The sequence below is a fragment of the Hylaeus volcanicus genome, chromosome 7, assembly GCF_026283585.1.
Source record: "Hylaeus volcanicus isolate JK05 chromosome 7, UHH_iyHylVolc1.0_haploid, whole genome shotgun sequence".
NCBI classification, from domain to species: Eukaryota; Metazoa; Arthropoda; class Insecta; order Hymenoptera; family Colletidae; genus Hylaeus; species Hylaeus volcanicus.
Genome location: NC_071982.1, coordinates 9,955,556 through 9,972,280, shown reverse-complemented (window position 1 = coordinate 9,972,280; position 16,725 = coordinate 9,955,556). Strand labels below are relative to the sequence as shown.

The 16,725-nt window shown below is 31.7% G+C and overlaps 1 protein-coding gene across 5 annotated transcripts in view; it reads right to left on the bottom strand.

The window, feature by feature from the left end:
• Positions 1-16,725, bottom strand: part of LOC128880230 (protein Wnt-5b-like) — a 140,229-nt gene that overhangs the window by 25,519 nt on the left and 97,985 nt on the right. For all 5 annotated transcript variants that reach the window (XM_054130078.1, XM_054130079.1, XM_054130080.1 and 2 more), the window contains one exon: positions 9,229-9,314. In XM_054130078.1, coding sequence (XP_053986053.1) covers positions 9,229-9,314 — 86 coding nt within the window. The remainder of the gene's footprint in view (positions 1-9,228; positions 9,315-16,725) is intronic.

Below are 16,725 nucleotides of genomic sequence, written 5' to 3'. Positions count from 1 at the left end.
GATATTAAGCGAAAACCCCGACCAATCAGAGCGCGCGTAGACCGTTGAAGCGGCCGCGGTAGCGAAGGCTACGCGCTAGGTCGATGCTTCGATGCACGTCGAGTCACTTGTTCGCGTGCAAGCGCGGCCACCAGCGCGTAGCCTACGCTACCGCGGCCGCTCCAACGGTCTACGCGCGCTCTGATTGGTTGGGGTTTTCGCTTAATATCTCCTTAACGAAGCCCCATCCGACATTTTTGCAAAGGAAATTGTTGTTCAGAATCGTCTCAGCTACCCCCCATTTCCGGCTCCTTCCCGAGTTTTGGGACACCCTGTATATTGTATTTTTTTCTAGTCGACACTATAATGGGAAGCCACGCCAATGCTGTGAAATCAATTCATCTCACTCTATCCCGATATGCTCGCCGTCGTATTTTAGGGTTATTTTGGCTGCAAATTACGAATCTGGTATCAGAATTTCAAAATTCAAAATGGCGGATCCAATATGGCTGACACGTATATTAAAAAGTTGTTACATTTTCATGAAACTTGGTATTTATGGTTACTTGGGCCGCAAATTACGAATCTGGTATCAGAATTTCAAAATTCAAAATGGCGGATCCAATATGACCGAACGTATATTAAAAAGTTGTTACATTTTCATGAAATTTGGTATTTAAGAGTTATATGAGCCGCAAATTACGAATCTAGTATCAGAATTTCAAAATTCAAAATAGCGGATCCAATATGGTCGACATGCATATTAAAAATATTAAATTATTATGAATTTTTTATGAAATAGGATTTCTAGGTTTATAGGGCAACATAGTTAGAATACATTGGCATAAATAACAATAATAAATTAATGTTAAATTAAAATTAAGGATAATAAGGTTTGTTTTAATGCCACGTAAACAGTCTTCTTTTCCTTATAAGCATGAACTTTAAATTTAAATAATTTAAAATGGCGCAAATTTGCGCAAGTTTTCTCAATTGGATATCCCACCTGACATGTTACTTTATATCAAGAAACTTGGCAGAGCGTGTCACTCGGTGACTATCATCTTTGTTTTCCTTCCGATTCATCGAAAGATAACTAAAATTTATACCATATTGAGAAGGGAATTACAATAGTGAATCCAAATATATTTTACATTGTTCTTGTGGAAAGTCTATGTTTATAACATTCACTTTTATGGTAAAATGATTTACATATGAATGTATTGAGGATAAACTTTCTGTGACACAATAAACATGCGCCACTTTTCACGATATCAAGGAGCATGAAAGTTCGTCAACTTTGAACCTCTGTATATCAGTAACCGATTACTATTTTTTTAAATTTCAAACGGCATTTAATGCACTCATATGTATACAACACACGCACAATATTGAAAAAAGTGTGTTTGAAACTTCAAAAATTGCATTTTCGCCAGGTTTTTGGCCATCCGGACCACTGTGCGTCGTCTCTTGTCACCGGCCGCAGCCAATGACGACACAGCACATGGTATCAGGAGAGGTGGAACAGAGAGAGAACCGTGTCCTTGGCTCGCCAACTTCTCGTAAACGCAGAGTAGTCTAATATATAGGGTGGTCTACGCAACTGTTTCAAGTCATAACTCCGTTATTATTGCATTTACGAAAAAATGCCAAAGGAGAAAGATAAATGGTTCGAAGAGCACTACATCTGTAGGCCTTTAAATTTTTGTTAGATGCAGCAGTGGATATGCAATTAACAATTGCATCACTTCTTTAAATAGAAATGCATATTTTTGTTTACACAGATCGATTTTTCTGTTCATTCTACGTAAAAAATGATTAGGGTAGCACGGCAAAAAAATTATTAGATCTCGAGATATTTTCGAAAAATGTCTTTATTGAAGAAGATGCTCAAACGCTTCACGACTAGTAAGGTAAACACGCTTGTAAAGGTAAACACCCTTTCGACATTGTTATCATAACAGAAACTGATTTGTACGAGTAAGCATTTCATCATTCAGTAGCAATTCACGTATCGTAACTCGAGTGCGAAAACTAAGAATTTGAAAAAGTGTAACTGTATTTCCCTAAATACAAGAAAATGTATTTTACTAACAGTGAGAAACAAGATATGTACGACACTTTTGTGTTGTGTGATGCAGCTGATTTAAACGTAGTTATACAAACAATAAAAAAACGTTATCAGAGATGTTTAGAATATAATGGAGAAGCGTCGGAGCATCTTCTTCAATATAGACATTTTTAGAATATATCTCGAGAACTAATAATTTTTTTGCCATGCTACTCTAATCATTTGTTACGTAAAATAAACAGAAGAATCGATTTGTGTAAACAAAAATATGCATTTCTATTTAAAGAAGTGATGCAATTGTTAATTGCATATCCACTGCTGCATCTAACAAAAATTTAAAGGCCTACAGATGTAGTGCTCTTCGAACCATTTATCTTTCTCCTTTGGCATTTTTTCGTAAATGCAATAATAACGGAGTTATGACTTGAAACAATTTCGTGGACCACCCAGTATAAATAATTCCGTAGATAGTAGCTTACTGACGTAACACAGCCTAACACAGAATAATACACTCTAACACAGAGCAATACAATGTAACACAGAATAATACAAAATAAGAAATCATTATAAATCATAGTACAGAATAATGCCGAATAATACAGAATGATACAGAATAACACTTCCTAACACAGCGTAATACAGTATAATAATACAGTATAATAAATCATAATAAATCATAATAAATCATAATAAATCAAAATAAATCAAAATACAGAATAATGCCGAATAATACATCATAATACAGAATGATACAGAATAACACTTCCTAACACAGCGTAATACAGTATAATACAGCCTAATGCAGCATACTAGAGCTAGTACCCACTTCCGAATCACTTGATCATTTCACACAATCTTAGAGGAACGAATCGGTGATCGCAAGCGGCGTTACCGCGACGTAATCGATAAATTAATATATCCTGAAGAGAAAGGAACGGTTCGCTACCCCCATCGAAAACCGTCAAAAATTGCTCGCACAACTGTCCATAATTTATAGCTCTTTGTCCATCGTGGGAACCCGATCGAATAGTTTTCGAAACAGTCCTGTCTCATTTCCAACGTACCCCTGGCAACGGTGTGTCTAATTTCTGAATTGCCCTTCTCGCCCTTGCATACCACCCTTACACGTCCATGACAAATCACTGAATAGTCTCGGGAACGCTACAGTTTTTCTTACCGTGGAATTTTCACCGTAGCAAGCAGGCCTTCATGGTTGATCTCCTAACTGGATTTTTGGGAAATCCGGGTGGAATTTCGTCGGGAGTCAAAAACGCTTTGAAAGTAACGCTACGTATTCTTATTATAGGCTAAAGTCATCCCGAGCAGTTTCTTTCACGTCTTTGCCGTTTTATTTTCATTTCTCTTTAAAATACATGCACAGAATTCTATTAGAATGATAAATGACAAATAAAACCAAACCAGAGCAACTTACTTCTGACATTAAATCAATTCATTAAATCAGTTCATTGTTCATTTTGAACTATTTTATTCTATAATTTAATTTTAATTTTAACATCATTCCAAGCATTTTCTATGGCATTTTTGCCATTTTATTTTGGTTCTCTTTAATATAGCTCCACAAAATTCTATTGGAATAATAAATAACGAATAAAATCAAGGTATAGCAATTTATTTCTTATGTTAAATGATTGAACAGTTGATTGTTCATTCTGAAATGTTTACAATAATTTTATAATTCAATACCAATCTTTACATATTCTTCTTATTATAAGCTAAAGACATCCCAAGCAATTTCTTTGACGTTTTAGAATTTTATTTTGGTCCTCTTTAGCATAGTTCTACAAAATTTTATTGGAATAATAAATAACGAATGAAACGATCAAGGTATAACAAATTATTTCTGACGTTAGAATAATTTAACAATTCGATGTTTATTAATTCTATAATTCGAATTCTAATTTTTATTTAACGAGCAATGAACAGTTGTGTTTATCTTTTATTCGTTATCTGAAATTTTGAAATAGTTCTAGATACAAACTTTGTCCATCTCTGTCTTTTAGGAACATTGTATAAAAATGTCATTTGAGTTCTTATTTTATATGCTTTTTCACAATACGTGAAATAAATTTGTTTAATTGTAATAATGGAAAATAAAGTTTTGGTAGAAAAAAAAGACATAGACTTCTCGTTATTATACATACAGTGGATGTAGAAAGTATTCGTACACCGATAAATTTCCAAAAAAACTATGTAAAATTGTAATTTATTAACTTATTTTTTATAAACAATGACATTCTACATATTCTCGGAAATCTCTAGAATAGATAGAGTACAAAAAAATAGCTATTTATGTAAATTGCGAAATTAACAAGAAAAAAAACAATTAATCGATAGAAATATTGAAGCAATAAGAATTCGCGCAACTGTTTAATTCTTAAAACTTCATTAAAAAAAAAAGAAATTTACATTAATTTATGAGTATATAATACTTCCTTCGTGGGATTATCTTTTGATTTTATAATTATTGTAACTTTTCTAAGCATTAAACTAAGTAAATTATTAGTTATTCGAAGTGGGATCTTTTTCCATTTCTCTATTAGAGCCATTTTTTAAAAGTACAATACTTTACTGGAAATTTGATGTTTTCTAATTCGTACGAAGCAATAAACTAATGTGTTTACGTTAGAAACTCTACTGTAAATGGTTCGTCATAAGAATCGTACAAATACTTATTGCTTCTATACTTTTACCCACCTTTCACATTTTTTTTGTTAATTTCACAAATTATATTTACTGGTAAATGTTGATTGAACTAAACCTATTTTAGAGACTTCTGAGAACATGTAAAATATCATTGATTATAAAAAAGGAAGTCGAGAAACTACAATTTCACACAAAAGTTTTTTTAGGAAATTGATCGGTGTATGAATACATTCTACACCCACTGGATATACAGGGTGTCCCAAAAATGTTGTAACATCTGGAAAGAGGTGGTTCGGGAGGTGATTTGAAACAACTTTTTCCTTAGCGAAAATGTTGTCCGAGGCTTCGTTAAGGAGATATTAAAGGAAAACACTGACCAATCAGAGCGCGTGTATACCGTTGGAGCGGCCGTGGTAGCGAAGGCTATGCGCTAGGCGGCTGTGTCAATGTCTTTCGATGCACGTCGAGTCACTTGTTCGCGTACAAGCGCGGCCGCCTAGCGCATAGCCTTCGCTACCAGGGCCGCTCCAACGGTATACGCGCGCTCTGATTGGTCAGTGTTTTCTGTTAATATCTCCTCAACGAAGCCTCGGGCAACATTTTCGCTAAGGTAAAACTTGTTTCAAATCACCTCCCGAACCACCTCTTTCCAGATGTTACAACATTTTTGGGACACCCTGTATACAACCTTATCCGTAAATTGTAGTCGGTAACCCTCCGGGTCATTACAACTTTCTTTTTTTTATAATCCCTTCCCTAAGCATTTCTGATCAAGAAAATGCTTAATCACATGGGCGGGACTCCGTGGATCTCCATAATAGTTAATCCGTCTTACTTGGGCTTAAGCTGAGACCCCGAGGGATTTTATGTCGTCGTTTTAATTTTATCTGTATCATAATCTAATTACTTTAGAATCGTCGTGCCTACATATGTGGTCAAATGCACACTGTCTTCTTTTCAAAGAATTCTCAACAAAATTTTGAAAGATTACTTTGCATTTTAGGGGTATGCTGAATTAGAAGGTCTAAAAAAAGCGGGTATTCGTGAATTTTTTTAGGATGGAAAAAAATAATTAATTCTATCGAACTTTTTATCCTATTTTCATACATATTTGAGTAGTTTGTACAAATTGTTTCAACAAGAAATATTCAAATTGAGGCGACCGTGACGCACATTTGTAGGGCACCTCACAATTAAAACCTCCTATCGGCGGGAAAGGTGCAGGTTGTCATTTTGGTTTGACACAAAAAAAAAAACAAAAAAAATTTTCGTTTTCATACATTTTTCTTCTATGTGAACTAACAAAACCCGCAATAATGGTGACATGTGAAATTACTGCAAGTTTGAAAAAAAAGAACGAGTTCTTTGGGTGAAAAAAATCACTTTAACTTGTTAAAAAAGTTGTTTAAAATTTTTTTTCTATAAATTTTCTTAGTTCACATAGATGAAAAATGTATGAAAATGGAAAGCAACTCCTCCCATCATTACATGAGTCATTCTCTTGTCAAATAAAACTAAAAACTTGCATCTACAATTGCATCATCTAACAAAAGTGGATTAGAATTTAAAATCTCCGTCAAATGCTAGAATTTCGTTAAAAACAGCAAATGTCTAAAGGCCTTTGAACGTTAGTGTTTACTTTCTGCGTTCGCTGTATACGGTATCAAACTCAACCGGAAGTGTCGTCAGTTTTATCAAGCTCCTACGTAATTTACGATATAAGAGAAACGAATTAATTACCACATAGATATCACATAATAATGATATAACATGTCTCATACAAAGGTCCGCGAACGATAAAATGATTCAACTCAAATATAGTCTCGCATTATTCTCGCTAATCTGCTCACCGATATCAACGTAACAACCCCTTAAGTCACGACTAAGAGCTGGTATTCAGATTAGATTCCGGACACAGCGTGGCCGTGTACGCGTTCAGAAATGAATTGATTCACGCCGCATCCACGCTCGAGGTATTATTTTAACGTGAATCGCGAACGATATCGAAATGGCCAGATTAAAGGGTGGCGTCGTTGTATTTTTCTCGACCCACGTGAAAAGAAAGCGGCCAGCAGTCCACGGACTATTGCCCGTTACTTTCTACAGGATTTCTACAGGTTTCTATAATCTCGATTTAATTTTTTTAGGTAGAAAGGCTTGCCACGTGCAAAAAAATAAAGACCAAGACTAGACGCTGAACATGAGGCATTTTTTAATGAATTTTTTTGTAAATAACGTATTAAGTGAATGTTTACGAAACTTACGTGGTCTTTGATTGGATGGTGATAACAAATAATTTGTTTCGATACAAAATTGGACTCGAAAGTCATGTATACGGGCATGTTCGTAGATCTCTCGCTGATAAAGTTACGAATTTTCGATTTTAGACCCTTCAATTTGTTCAAAAACCAAAGAATTTGTTATTTATTCTATAATAATATTGCCGATACATCAATAATGAGGAGAAAAGTACAAAATTGAAACAATAGTAGGTGTTGAAAGAAAAAATATGGTTTTAACAACAATATCATCACTATTTGTATGAAACAATTGTTTAATTTAATTGTTTTTATCAAAGTTTCAGGTGCATCGATAATATAATTATATAATATATTTTAATATATTATTAGAAATATTTTAATTTTTTAACAAATTGAAACCTCTATAATCCTTGCAAATTCGTATCTAACGAAAGTGAGGAGTCTACAAAGAAGTATATGTATGGACTTCTTCGTAGACTCCTTGCTTTCGTTAGGTACGAATTTGCAAGGATTATAGAGCTTTCAATTTGTTAAAAAATTAAAATTTGTCTGATTTATTGTATAATTATATTATCGATGCATCTGAAACTTTGATAAAAACAATTAAATTAAAGAATTGTTTCATAAAACTATATTTTTTCTTTCAACTTCTACTATTGTTTCAATTTTGTACTTTTCTTCTCATTATTGAAGTACCGGCAATATTATTATAGAATGAACAACAAATTCTTTGGTTTTTGAAAAAATTGAAGGTTTTAAAATCGAAAATTCGTAACTTCGTCAGCGAGAGATCTACGTACATGCCCGTATACATAACTTTCCAAGTACAATTTTGCATTGAAAAAAATTATTTGTTATCGCCAAATACCCAGTAAAAGACCTTGTAAATTTGATAAAGATCTGCGTAATAAATTATTTAAAAAAATTCTTTAAAAAATGTTTCATGTCCAGTGTCTTGAACCGGTCGTAAAAAAATGTTATTTGTTATCACCAAATATCCAGTAAAAGATTCTGTAAATTTCATAAAGATCTGCATCGTACATTATTTTTCAAAAGGTCGTTAAAAATTGCTTCATGTTCAACATCCTGAATCGGCCCCCTAATTTATTTGTATCTTTTCACTCGTGAATTTGAGACTTCTTCGGATTTGTAATTGTTATATGTATGTTTAATTTCAAACAAATTTACAAAAGTTAAACGGTACTATTTGAATTAATATCATTATAGTCGAAAAAATATAATTTTAGGATTTTTCAGAATGTAATTGGTATATTGTATTTCTTCTATTATAACCATTAGGATTTTATATTGTCTTCCTGCTGTTGTGGATTTTTGAGTTTCAATGCAAAATTTATATTTGTTCTGCTATTGTAAATGTTAGGACTTTAATGTAAAATTTAGATTTTTTTTCTTATTATATAATTTAAATTTCGTCTCCCGTTATGATTTCGCTTAATTTTACGTTACGATTTCAATTGTATGTTTTGGAAAGCACGTTTCCAAATTTTTAATGATATTATTTGAGGGAGAACATGTATGTGGAAAGAATATAAATTTTAAATTCGAATATAAAATTTACTCTTCTTCTCCTGCTATGATTTTGTTTATATTTATTTTATGATTTGAATTGTATTTAATTTCAACAATGCTCTACAAAGTTTAAATAGTATTATTTGAAGCAATAGCATAAGAGGAATAAAAATTTTAATTTCATGTTAAAATCTTAAATTTATATTTTTTATTATTTCTTTTTATTGAGGTACAAACGAAACGAAAAGTGGTAGAAACGGGTACAAACGATTCTAAAGAATGGGGAACAAACAGATTTTACGAATATTGAAAATTGACAAACTTCTCTCTTACGCGTATAAACAATTGCTTGTAAAATTTAAACTATTGAGGTACGAACGAAACGAAAAGCGGTAGAAACGGGTACAAACGATTCTAAAGAATAAGGAAAAAACAGATTTCAAAAATCTTAATGTCGGGTGCTGACCATCTTTTGAATTATTTTTAATTATTAATTGAAGGTCCTAACGAAACTATTGGTGGTACAATCAAGTACAAACGAAATACTATCATTTTCTATAAAAAAGAAATTAATTTTTGAAAAGTCGGGTGCCAGAGTAGAAATTGTGACAGTTGCAGAGGCTTCACAGTAATTTAGTTGATGTCTAGTCGTATCGAGAAATTGAACACTGATCATTTTCGTTTCAGGAACTAAAGATTCTAAGAAGAGGAACGAGTACTCACATCCATGTTCCCGGTACCGTCGATGCTGCGTCGATGAGTAGTAATTGTAAGATGACGAGCAAGGTACTGTAAATCGCCATTTTTATCTGAAAAGTAATTCCATCGTAAGTATTGGTTAATTGGATTTCGCATCATGAGATAAAATTTAAGACTAAATCTCAGCCAATCTCAAAATCAGCATCACTTGCCTATACTTTTGTATTATCTGCAGAATATACGAGATAAATGACGATAATAAACAATTACGATAATAATTATTATATCTCTTTATGCAATGATTTAAATTTGAAAGTAAAAGATAAAATTTAAGACTAAATCTTAGCCAATCTCAAAATCAGCATTATTCAACTATACTTTTGTATTATCTGCAGAATATACGAGATAAATGACGATAATAAACAATTACGATAATAATTATTATATCACTTTACGCAATCATTTAAATTTAAAAGTAATTGTTATATTTATAGATTCTGGGGTGGGTCAAAACTGCTGTTTGAACGTAATTAATAATTTTTGGTTTGCAATTGCTAGTATTATTATACAATTTTGCTTGAGTTTCAGAATAAATAAATACAGAATAAATTACTTAATTTTAATATTTGTAGATAGGAATTAAATAAGAATTCATTTCTCATTACTGTAAATTGTTTAATTAAAAATGATTTTACACATTTTTTTATGAATAACAATTGAAGAATTTTTGATAAACCAAGTTTTGATTACCTGGAAAGGAATTTTTGTTTATGAAAATAATTGCATATTTACTGGGATAATATATAAGGAAATAATTAAGATAAAAATTTGAAATTTCGTAGGGTTTCTTATTGTCATTATTATAAGTAATAACTTTGTCAAATTTCGAATCATTTCATCCATTTTCACCGGAGTTATAACTATAATATATATAAAAAAGGAAGTAACCGGTTGAAAAAATTGCATGTATTTTCCACTTATAATTTTCGAAGGTTTGAGGCATGTGTTAATATTAAAATTGAAATTTTCAATTAGTTTCAAATTATGTAGAAATTTTGTTTAGTATGCATTTGCAAGGTATTTTAGGGGTGCGTAACATAGATTTAAAAAATCATTCAAATAAGGATCACTTTAGTCTGTAAGAATGAAAATGGAATAATTTTACTAATTAACTTTTGGACTGTTTATTTCACAGAGTTTAGTTAAATTTACTCGAATAAGATCTTTCTGTTTCAATTTCTTTTTACGTCTTTGCTGACACAATACGAATAATTGTATCATTTATAGATCTAAAAAAAAAAACAAAACAAAAAAAACAAAGTTGAAACATGTAAAAATAAAATTTTCCAAAAGAAGTTCCAGAATTTCGTTTTTTAATAACAAAATACGCGTGTCAGCCTATTTTAATTCTAAATACGTACATGTAAACGTGTAAAACATAAATATACATTGATACGAAGTAAACAAATCGGATATATCGCATACCGTTACCATCTGTGTCCTATTAAAAAACAATGCCGTGAGGCTCCTTTTGGAAAAAGCTTTACATCGGGAATGCGGTTGGTCAGACCATTATCGTCTCTCTTGTTTCGTTGACAAGTGTTGAGAAACTGTGAAATCTATTTTTGGTGATGAGAACATTTCACAGGAGAGATCAAGACGGCAATATTAAAATGGCTCACCCAGTATATAGAATATAACCAGTACACGAGCATACGTGAGGTACGTGTATACCAGTTCTGTGGGCAGTAAGCACGCCGAGGACTTGGCTCGGAACGAAAGACACCTAAGTCCAGACGATTATGGTACATCGATTCGACATTACACCTTGCTTGCTCCTGAAGCGACTCGTCGAGCCTCTTCGGTTCTTGCTCTCTCGTCTCGGAGCTCCGAGACTGGTTAATAGAAACTATGAACCTAAGTCACGAGTCGCAAACTCTATAACTTTTCATTTTACACTGTTACGCTGTCGCGATATGGGAAGTGTGCGCATCGATGAGTAACGCCCTCGACAATCTCGTGTTTATGCTTTTGCGGATTTTCTTGTCCTTCGATTGTATTGACGATATAGAGGGTGACCCTAACATTCATAATAGGGTTTTAAATTCTTGCAACTTAAGGGGGTATCCTGAATTAGGAGGTCTAAAACAAGCGGTTTTTCGTGAATTTTTTTAGAATGGAAAAAATAATGATTTCTATCGAATTTTTTATCCTATTTTCATACATATTTGAGTAGTTTGTACAAATTGTTTCAACAAGAAATATTCAAATTGAGGCGACCGTGACGCACATTTGTAGGTCACCTCACAATTGAAACCTCCTATCGGCGGGAAAGGTGCAGGTTGTCATTTTGGTTTGACACAAAAAAAACCAAAAGAAATTTTCGTTTTCATACATTTTTCTTCTATGTGAACTAACAAAACCCGCAATAATGGTGACATGTGAAATTACTGCAAGTTTGAAAAAAAAGAACGAGTTCTTTGGGTGAAAAAAATCACTTTAACTTGTTAAAAAAGTTGTTTAAAATTTTTTTTCTATGAATTTTCTTAGTTCAGATAGATGAAAAATGTATGAAAATGAAAATTTCTTTTGATTTTTTTTGTGTCAAACCAAAAATACGATCTGCCTCTTTCTTGCCGTTAGGAGGTTTTAATTGTGAGGTCCTCTACAAATGTGCATCACAGTCGATTCAATTTGAATATTTCTTGTTGAAAAAATTTGTACAGACTATTCAAATAAGGTATGAAAATAGGATAAAAAGTTCAATAGAATTAATTATTTTTTTTCATCCTAAAAAATTCAATATTAAACAATATTAAATTATAATGTAATGATTAAGTTATAATTAAACATTATAATTAAACACACTATACAAAGTATGTATAATATTTATTGGTTTAATACATATTATTGTTTTTGTCGTTACAATTAATTTGCACTCCAATTTAATATTGAAATAATTCATAAACATTGAATTCTTGCTAGTATTAGCATTTGAGGGGTGTAAAGAATTTAAAAAATATAATCTACAAATACAATTTTATTAAATTCACGATTTAAAGAGGTACTTGAAAGAAGCTTCACTTTACTTGTTTAATCAAACACAAATGACATGGAATATATATTTGTTTTTTTGGTTTCAAATTACACTTCAATTTAATATTGAAATAATTCATAAACATTGAATTCTTGCTAATATTAGCATTTGAGGGGTGTAAAGAATTTAAAAAATAAAATCTAAAAATACAATTTTATTAAATTCACGATTTAAAGAGGTACTTGGAAGAAGCTTCACTTTACTTGTTTAATAAAACACAAATGACATGGAATATATATTTGATTTTTTGATTTCAAATTAATGATGATGTCGTTTAAATATTTATCGTCACTACAATATCGAATGTATTCTGTTGCTAAGAAATAAAATCCCAAAGTTCATTTTGAAATACTCTTTATATAGTATATACATGTAATTTTATATCTTCATAAACATAAACATAAATATATATTTTTACTTCTCTCAAAGTACATACAGAATGCGAAATGAGAATCATTTGTATTACTAGCTCATAGCCGTTAATAATTTTATGATAACACACTTAGAATATTTATTATATCGCGTTATAAAAATTCCAGCAATATGTTTAAAAGTAAGTGAATATGAATCCAGAAATCTATATTCTCGTAAACTTTTCATTTCCAAGATTCCAATAATTATCTGCTCAATCACCTTTCTGATTGGAATGATGCTCCCCTCACCTCTTCGACTGTATTCACTCGCTTTCACTGTTTCTCTGAGTGAACTGAAGATATCGCTCAATTCGTGAAACATGTATTCCATTATATGAAATGCGTCGCACTATGACTACTGATTACTACTGAAACCCAAAATGCCTGTTGTTTTGCTATTTTAATTTTAAATTATGTTATAACTGTGCTAACTTATGTGCTTAACTTATGTTAAGCGCTTAAATATGTCTAAAAATTCGTTATTCAATTTTGTAAATGTCTTATAAAGTGATCTACATGCGCATCTAATTATAAGATGCAAATATAAGACAGTTTATCTTATTTTTAAACTTTTGTATTTTTCTAAATGTAATTTGATTAATTTTAAAGAAAACTTAACCTGAGAAGACTGATCCTCGAAAAAATATATTTGACAGCAATGTCATATCTCATAGGGATGTACAACTCTTATTTAAAATGTGTTTTCAAAGGATCACTCTTTCAAACTATTTTTGTTGTCTCTTTTCTTTAGGAACTTTTTTCTTAAAAATAACAAAAGTTGCTCCGATATATTATTTCACGAAATTTACTTCATTTTCACCGAAGAAGCGAGAAATAATTTTTATAGACAATTGGAAATTTTGAACAAAGCTAACCCCTTGCGATTTCTTTAAAACATCATTATTTCTTTAACATCATTATTTCATGTTTCAAAATTTGGATTTTCACTTTAGAGAAAATCTTTCTATACGTTTCTCGTTCTTGCTTATACCGGGTGATTCACGAGAAACAGAATAGCTAATTATCTCAGTTCGACTTAAAGATATAAGAAAATGTTAGAGGAAAAAGTTGTACTGTTTAAGGGGGCAAATATGAGGATATAAAAAAAATTTCCGAATTTTGTAATTTTCAAGATTTTTTGAAGGTCATCGGTAATTTTTGGATTACATCCTATATTTTCAACATCACAAGATTGTAGCTGACGTCAAGACGAATACAACGATGTGTTACACTAGACCTTCAAATGACCTTGAACTGAGAAATGAGAAATTTCCGTCTGATCAACGAAAATGTAATTTCTTAAACCATTTCAGCACGTGTATACTGTTAATGGAAGGTAATTTTTAAGCATACATAAACATGTTTTCTCAATAAGCTACAGGTATTTACTACCGAGTCGGTTATTGTCATTGAAGAATTCCGAATGTATCAGTTTATCGATATCAGTTTAACGATGCGTTATTCAAAGGAAGAGAGGTTCAAGGTTCAGGTCAAGGTCATTTGAAGGCCATAGTGTAACACATAGTTGTACTCGTCTTGACGTCAGCTACAATCCTACGATGTTGAACATACAATGGGTCAAAAAAGTATTGGCACACTCAGTTTTCTTTGAATATCTTTATAATTTAAAGTAATCTATTAATATTAACTATGTTTATAATTGTCTTTTGACACACATAAATAGTATGTTCATTGAGAGTTCTAAGTTATTTGTTATAAGGAAGTAAAGTAAAAAAAAAACGAAAAATCTATAGTCAAAAAAGTATTGGCACACGTATGGTTTCGCTATAAGGACAAGTGTTACTCGCTTTGGTACGTGACAAATTCGATTCTAGGAACATAAAGATAAACAAAACCTGCTGTTATGAATCTCTTTCTCATTGTCAGTTAACACGATCAGTCTGTGTTTACACTTTGAACAACAATCATGACTACGAAGAAGTGCGAGTTATCATTGTGCGTGCGAAATAAAATTATTGTATTACACAAAAGTGGCGAAAGTTACCGAAAAATCGGCGATTCGTTAAATTTCAGTTTCTCGGCAGTAAGAAGTGTTGTAACAAAATTTAAGGAAACTGGTAGCGTCGAGAACAAATCGTGATCAGGTCGCCCGAAAGTAGTTACAACTAGAGAACGAAGAGATATCGTCAAAGAAGCAATAAAAAATCCTTTTTAGCTGTTGACATCGCAACATATTCGGGAAAAGAAGTGAGTGCCAAAGGAGTCCGAAATGTTTTACATTCTGCGAAAATTTATGGTGGAGCAGCGAGAAAAAAACCCGTTCATTAATGAGAAGAATCGGGAGAAACGACTCGGGTTTGCAAAAATATATATAAGTAAAACAATGGAATTTTGAAAGACGGTTATTTTCTCAGATGAAAGCAAGTTTAACCTTTTCGGCTCTGATGAAAAAAGATTTGTATGGAGGAAACCGAACACCGAATTAAATCAAAAGAATATTATACCTACAGTGAAACACGGTGATGGTCATGTCATGGTATGGGGCTGCATGTCGTACCATGGAGTTGGAAATTTGGTTTTTATTGAGGGTACAATGGATGCAGGCGTCTATATTGACGTGTTGCGAAATAATTTATTAACAAGTGCAATAAAAATGGGCACAAACGGAACGTTTCGTTTCCAACAAGACAATGACCCGAAGCACGCGGCAAGAAAAACAAGGGAATGGTTATTATATAATGTACAGAAACAACTCCCTACACCACCTCAATCGCCGGATATTAACCTGATAGAAAATCTTTGGCATATTTTAGATTTAAAAATTCGCAAAAGGAAAATTAAAAATAAAAATGACTTAAAAGCGACGCTTTTAGAAGAGTGGTCTAACATTCTATCTGAACTTACACAAAAACTTGTCGAATTGATACCTACCTAATCGATTACAGGCCGTAATTAAGACCAAAGGCATGCACACCAAATATTTAGTAAGATCAATATTGTTCATATTGTTTATTATTGTACTTTCCTTAATAACACTGTACGTGTGCCAATACTTTGTTGACTATGGATTTTTCGTTTTCTTTATCTTACTTCCTTATAACAACTAACTGAGAACTCTCAGTAAACATACTATTTATGTGTGTCAAAAGACACTAATAAACGTAGTTAATATTAATAGATTACTTGATAGTTTACAGTTATTCAAAGAAAACTGGGTGTGCCAATACTTTTTTGACCCATTGTATAGGATGTAATTCAAAAATTACCGATGACGTTCAAAAAATCTTGAAAATTACAAAATTCGGAAATTTTTTTTATATCTTCATATTTGCCCCCTTAAACAGTACAACTTTTTCCTCTAACATTTTCTTCTATCTTTAAGTCAAACTGAGATAATTAGCTGTTCTGTTTCTCGTGAATCACCCGTATAATCAAGAACGAGAAAAAGTTTCAATCCAAAAAGTTTATTATATATCAAATAATCAAAGTAATATATCAAGAAATATATCAAAATTAAAATATTGTTTCATACTTAGTATGATCGATTGTATCGAATTGTATATTTCAGTTTGTTTATTAAAAACATTATTGTTTTGTTTTTTCTATATGATTTGATTTGCTGCTCTTTGCCTGACATGTTGTATTAATATAATAAAGAGAAGTCATTTCAAATAAATAACATTTCTTTAATTAATAATTAGTGTACAGTTTAGTACAATTAGTAACATAATCTAATAGGCAGCTTTTTATATACTTTTCCGACAAAAATATATAAAAAGTGTGCCCAACGACACGCAGTCACGGCGTCACGAAATTTTAATCGAGAATTCTGTCCGATAACATTCGCATAGTACACGATATATATCTATATTGCATAGTAACTCGAATTTGGTAAAACTGGTTAGACGAAAGTTGTACAGTATGAAAACGTCCACAAAATTGCGAACGCAAATTTTCATGCAGCGCGTGGTGAAAAGATTTATGGTGGGGGAATTTTGTAATTAAAATTTTGTCAGTGTCTCTTACGGTTTCAAAGATATTAGCAAAAAT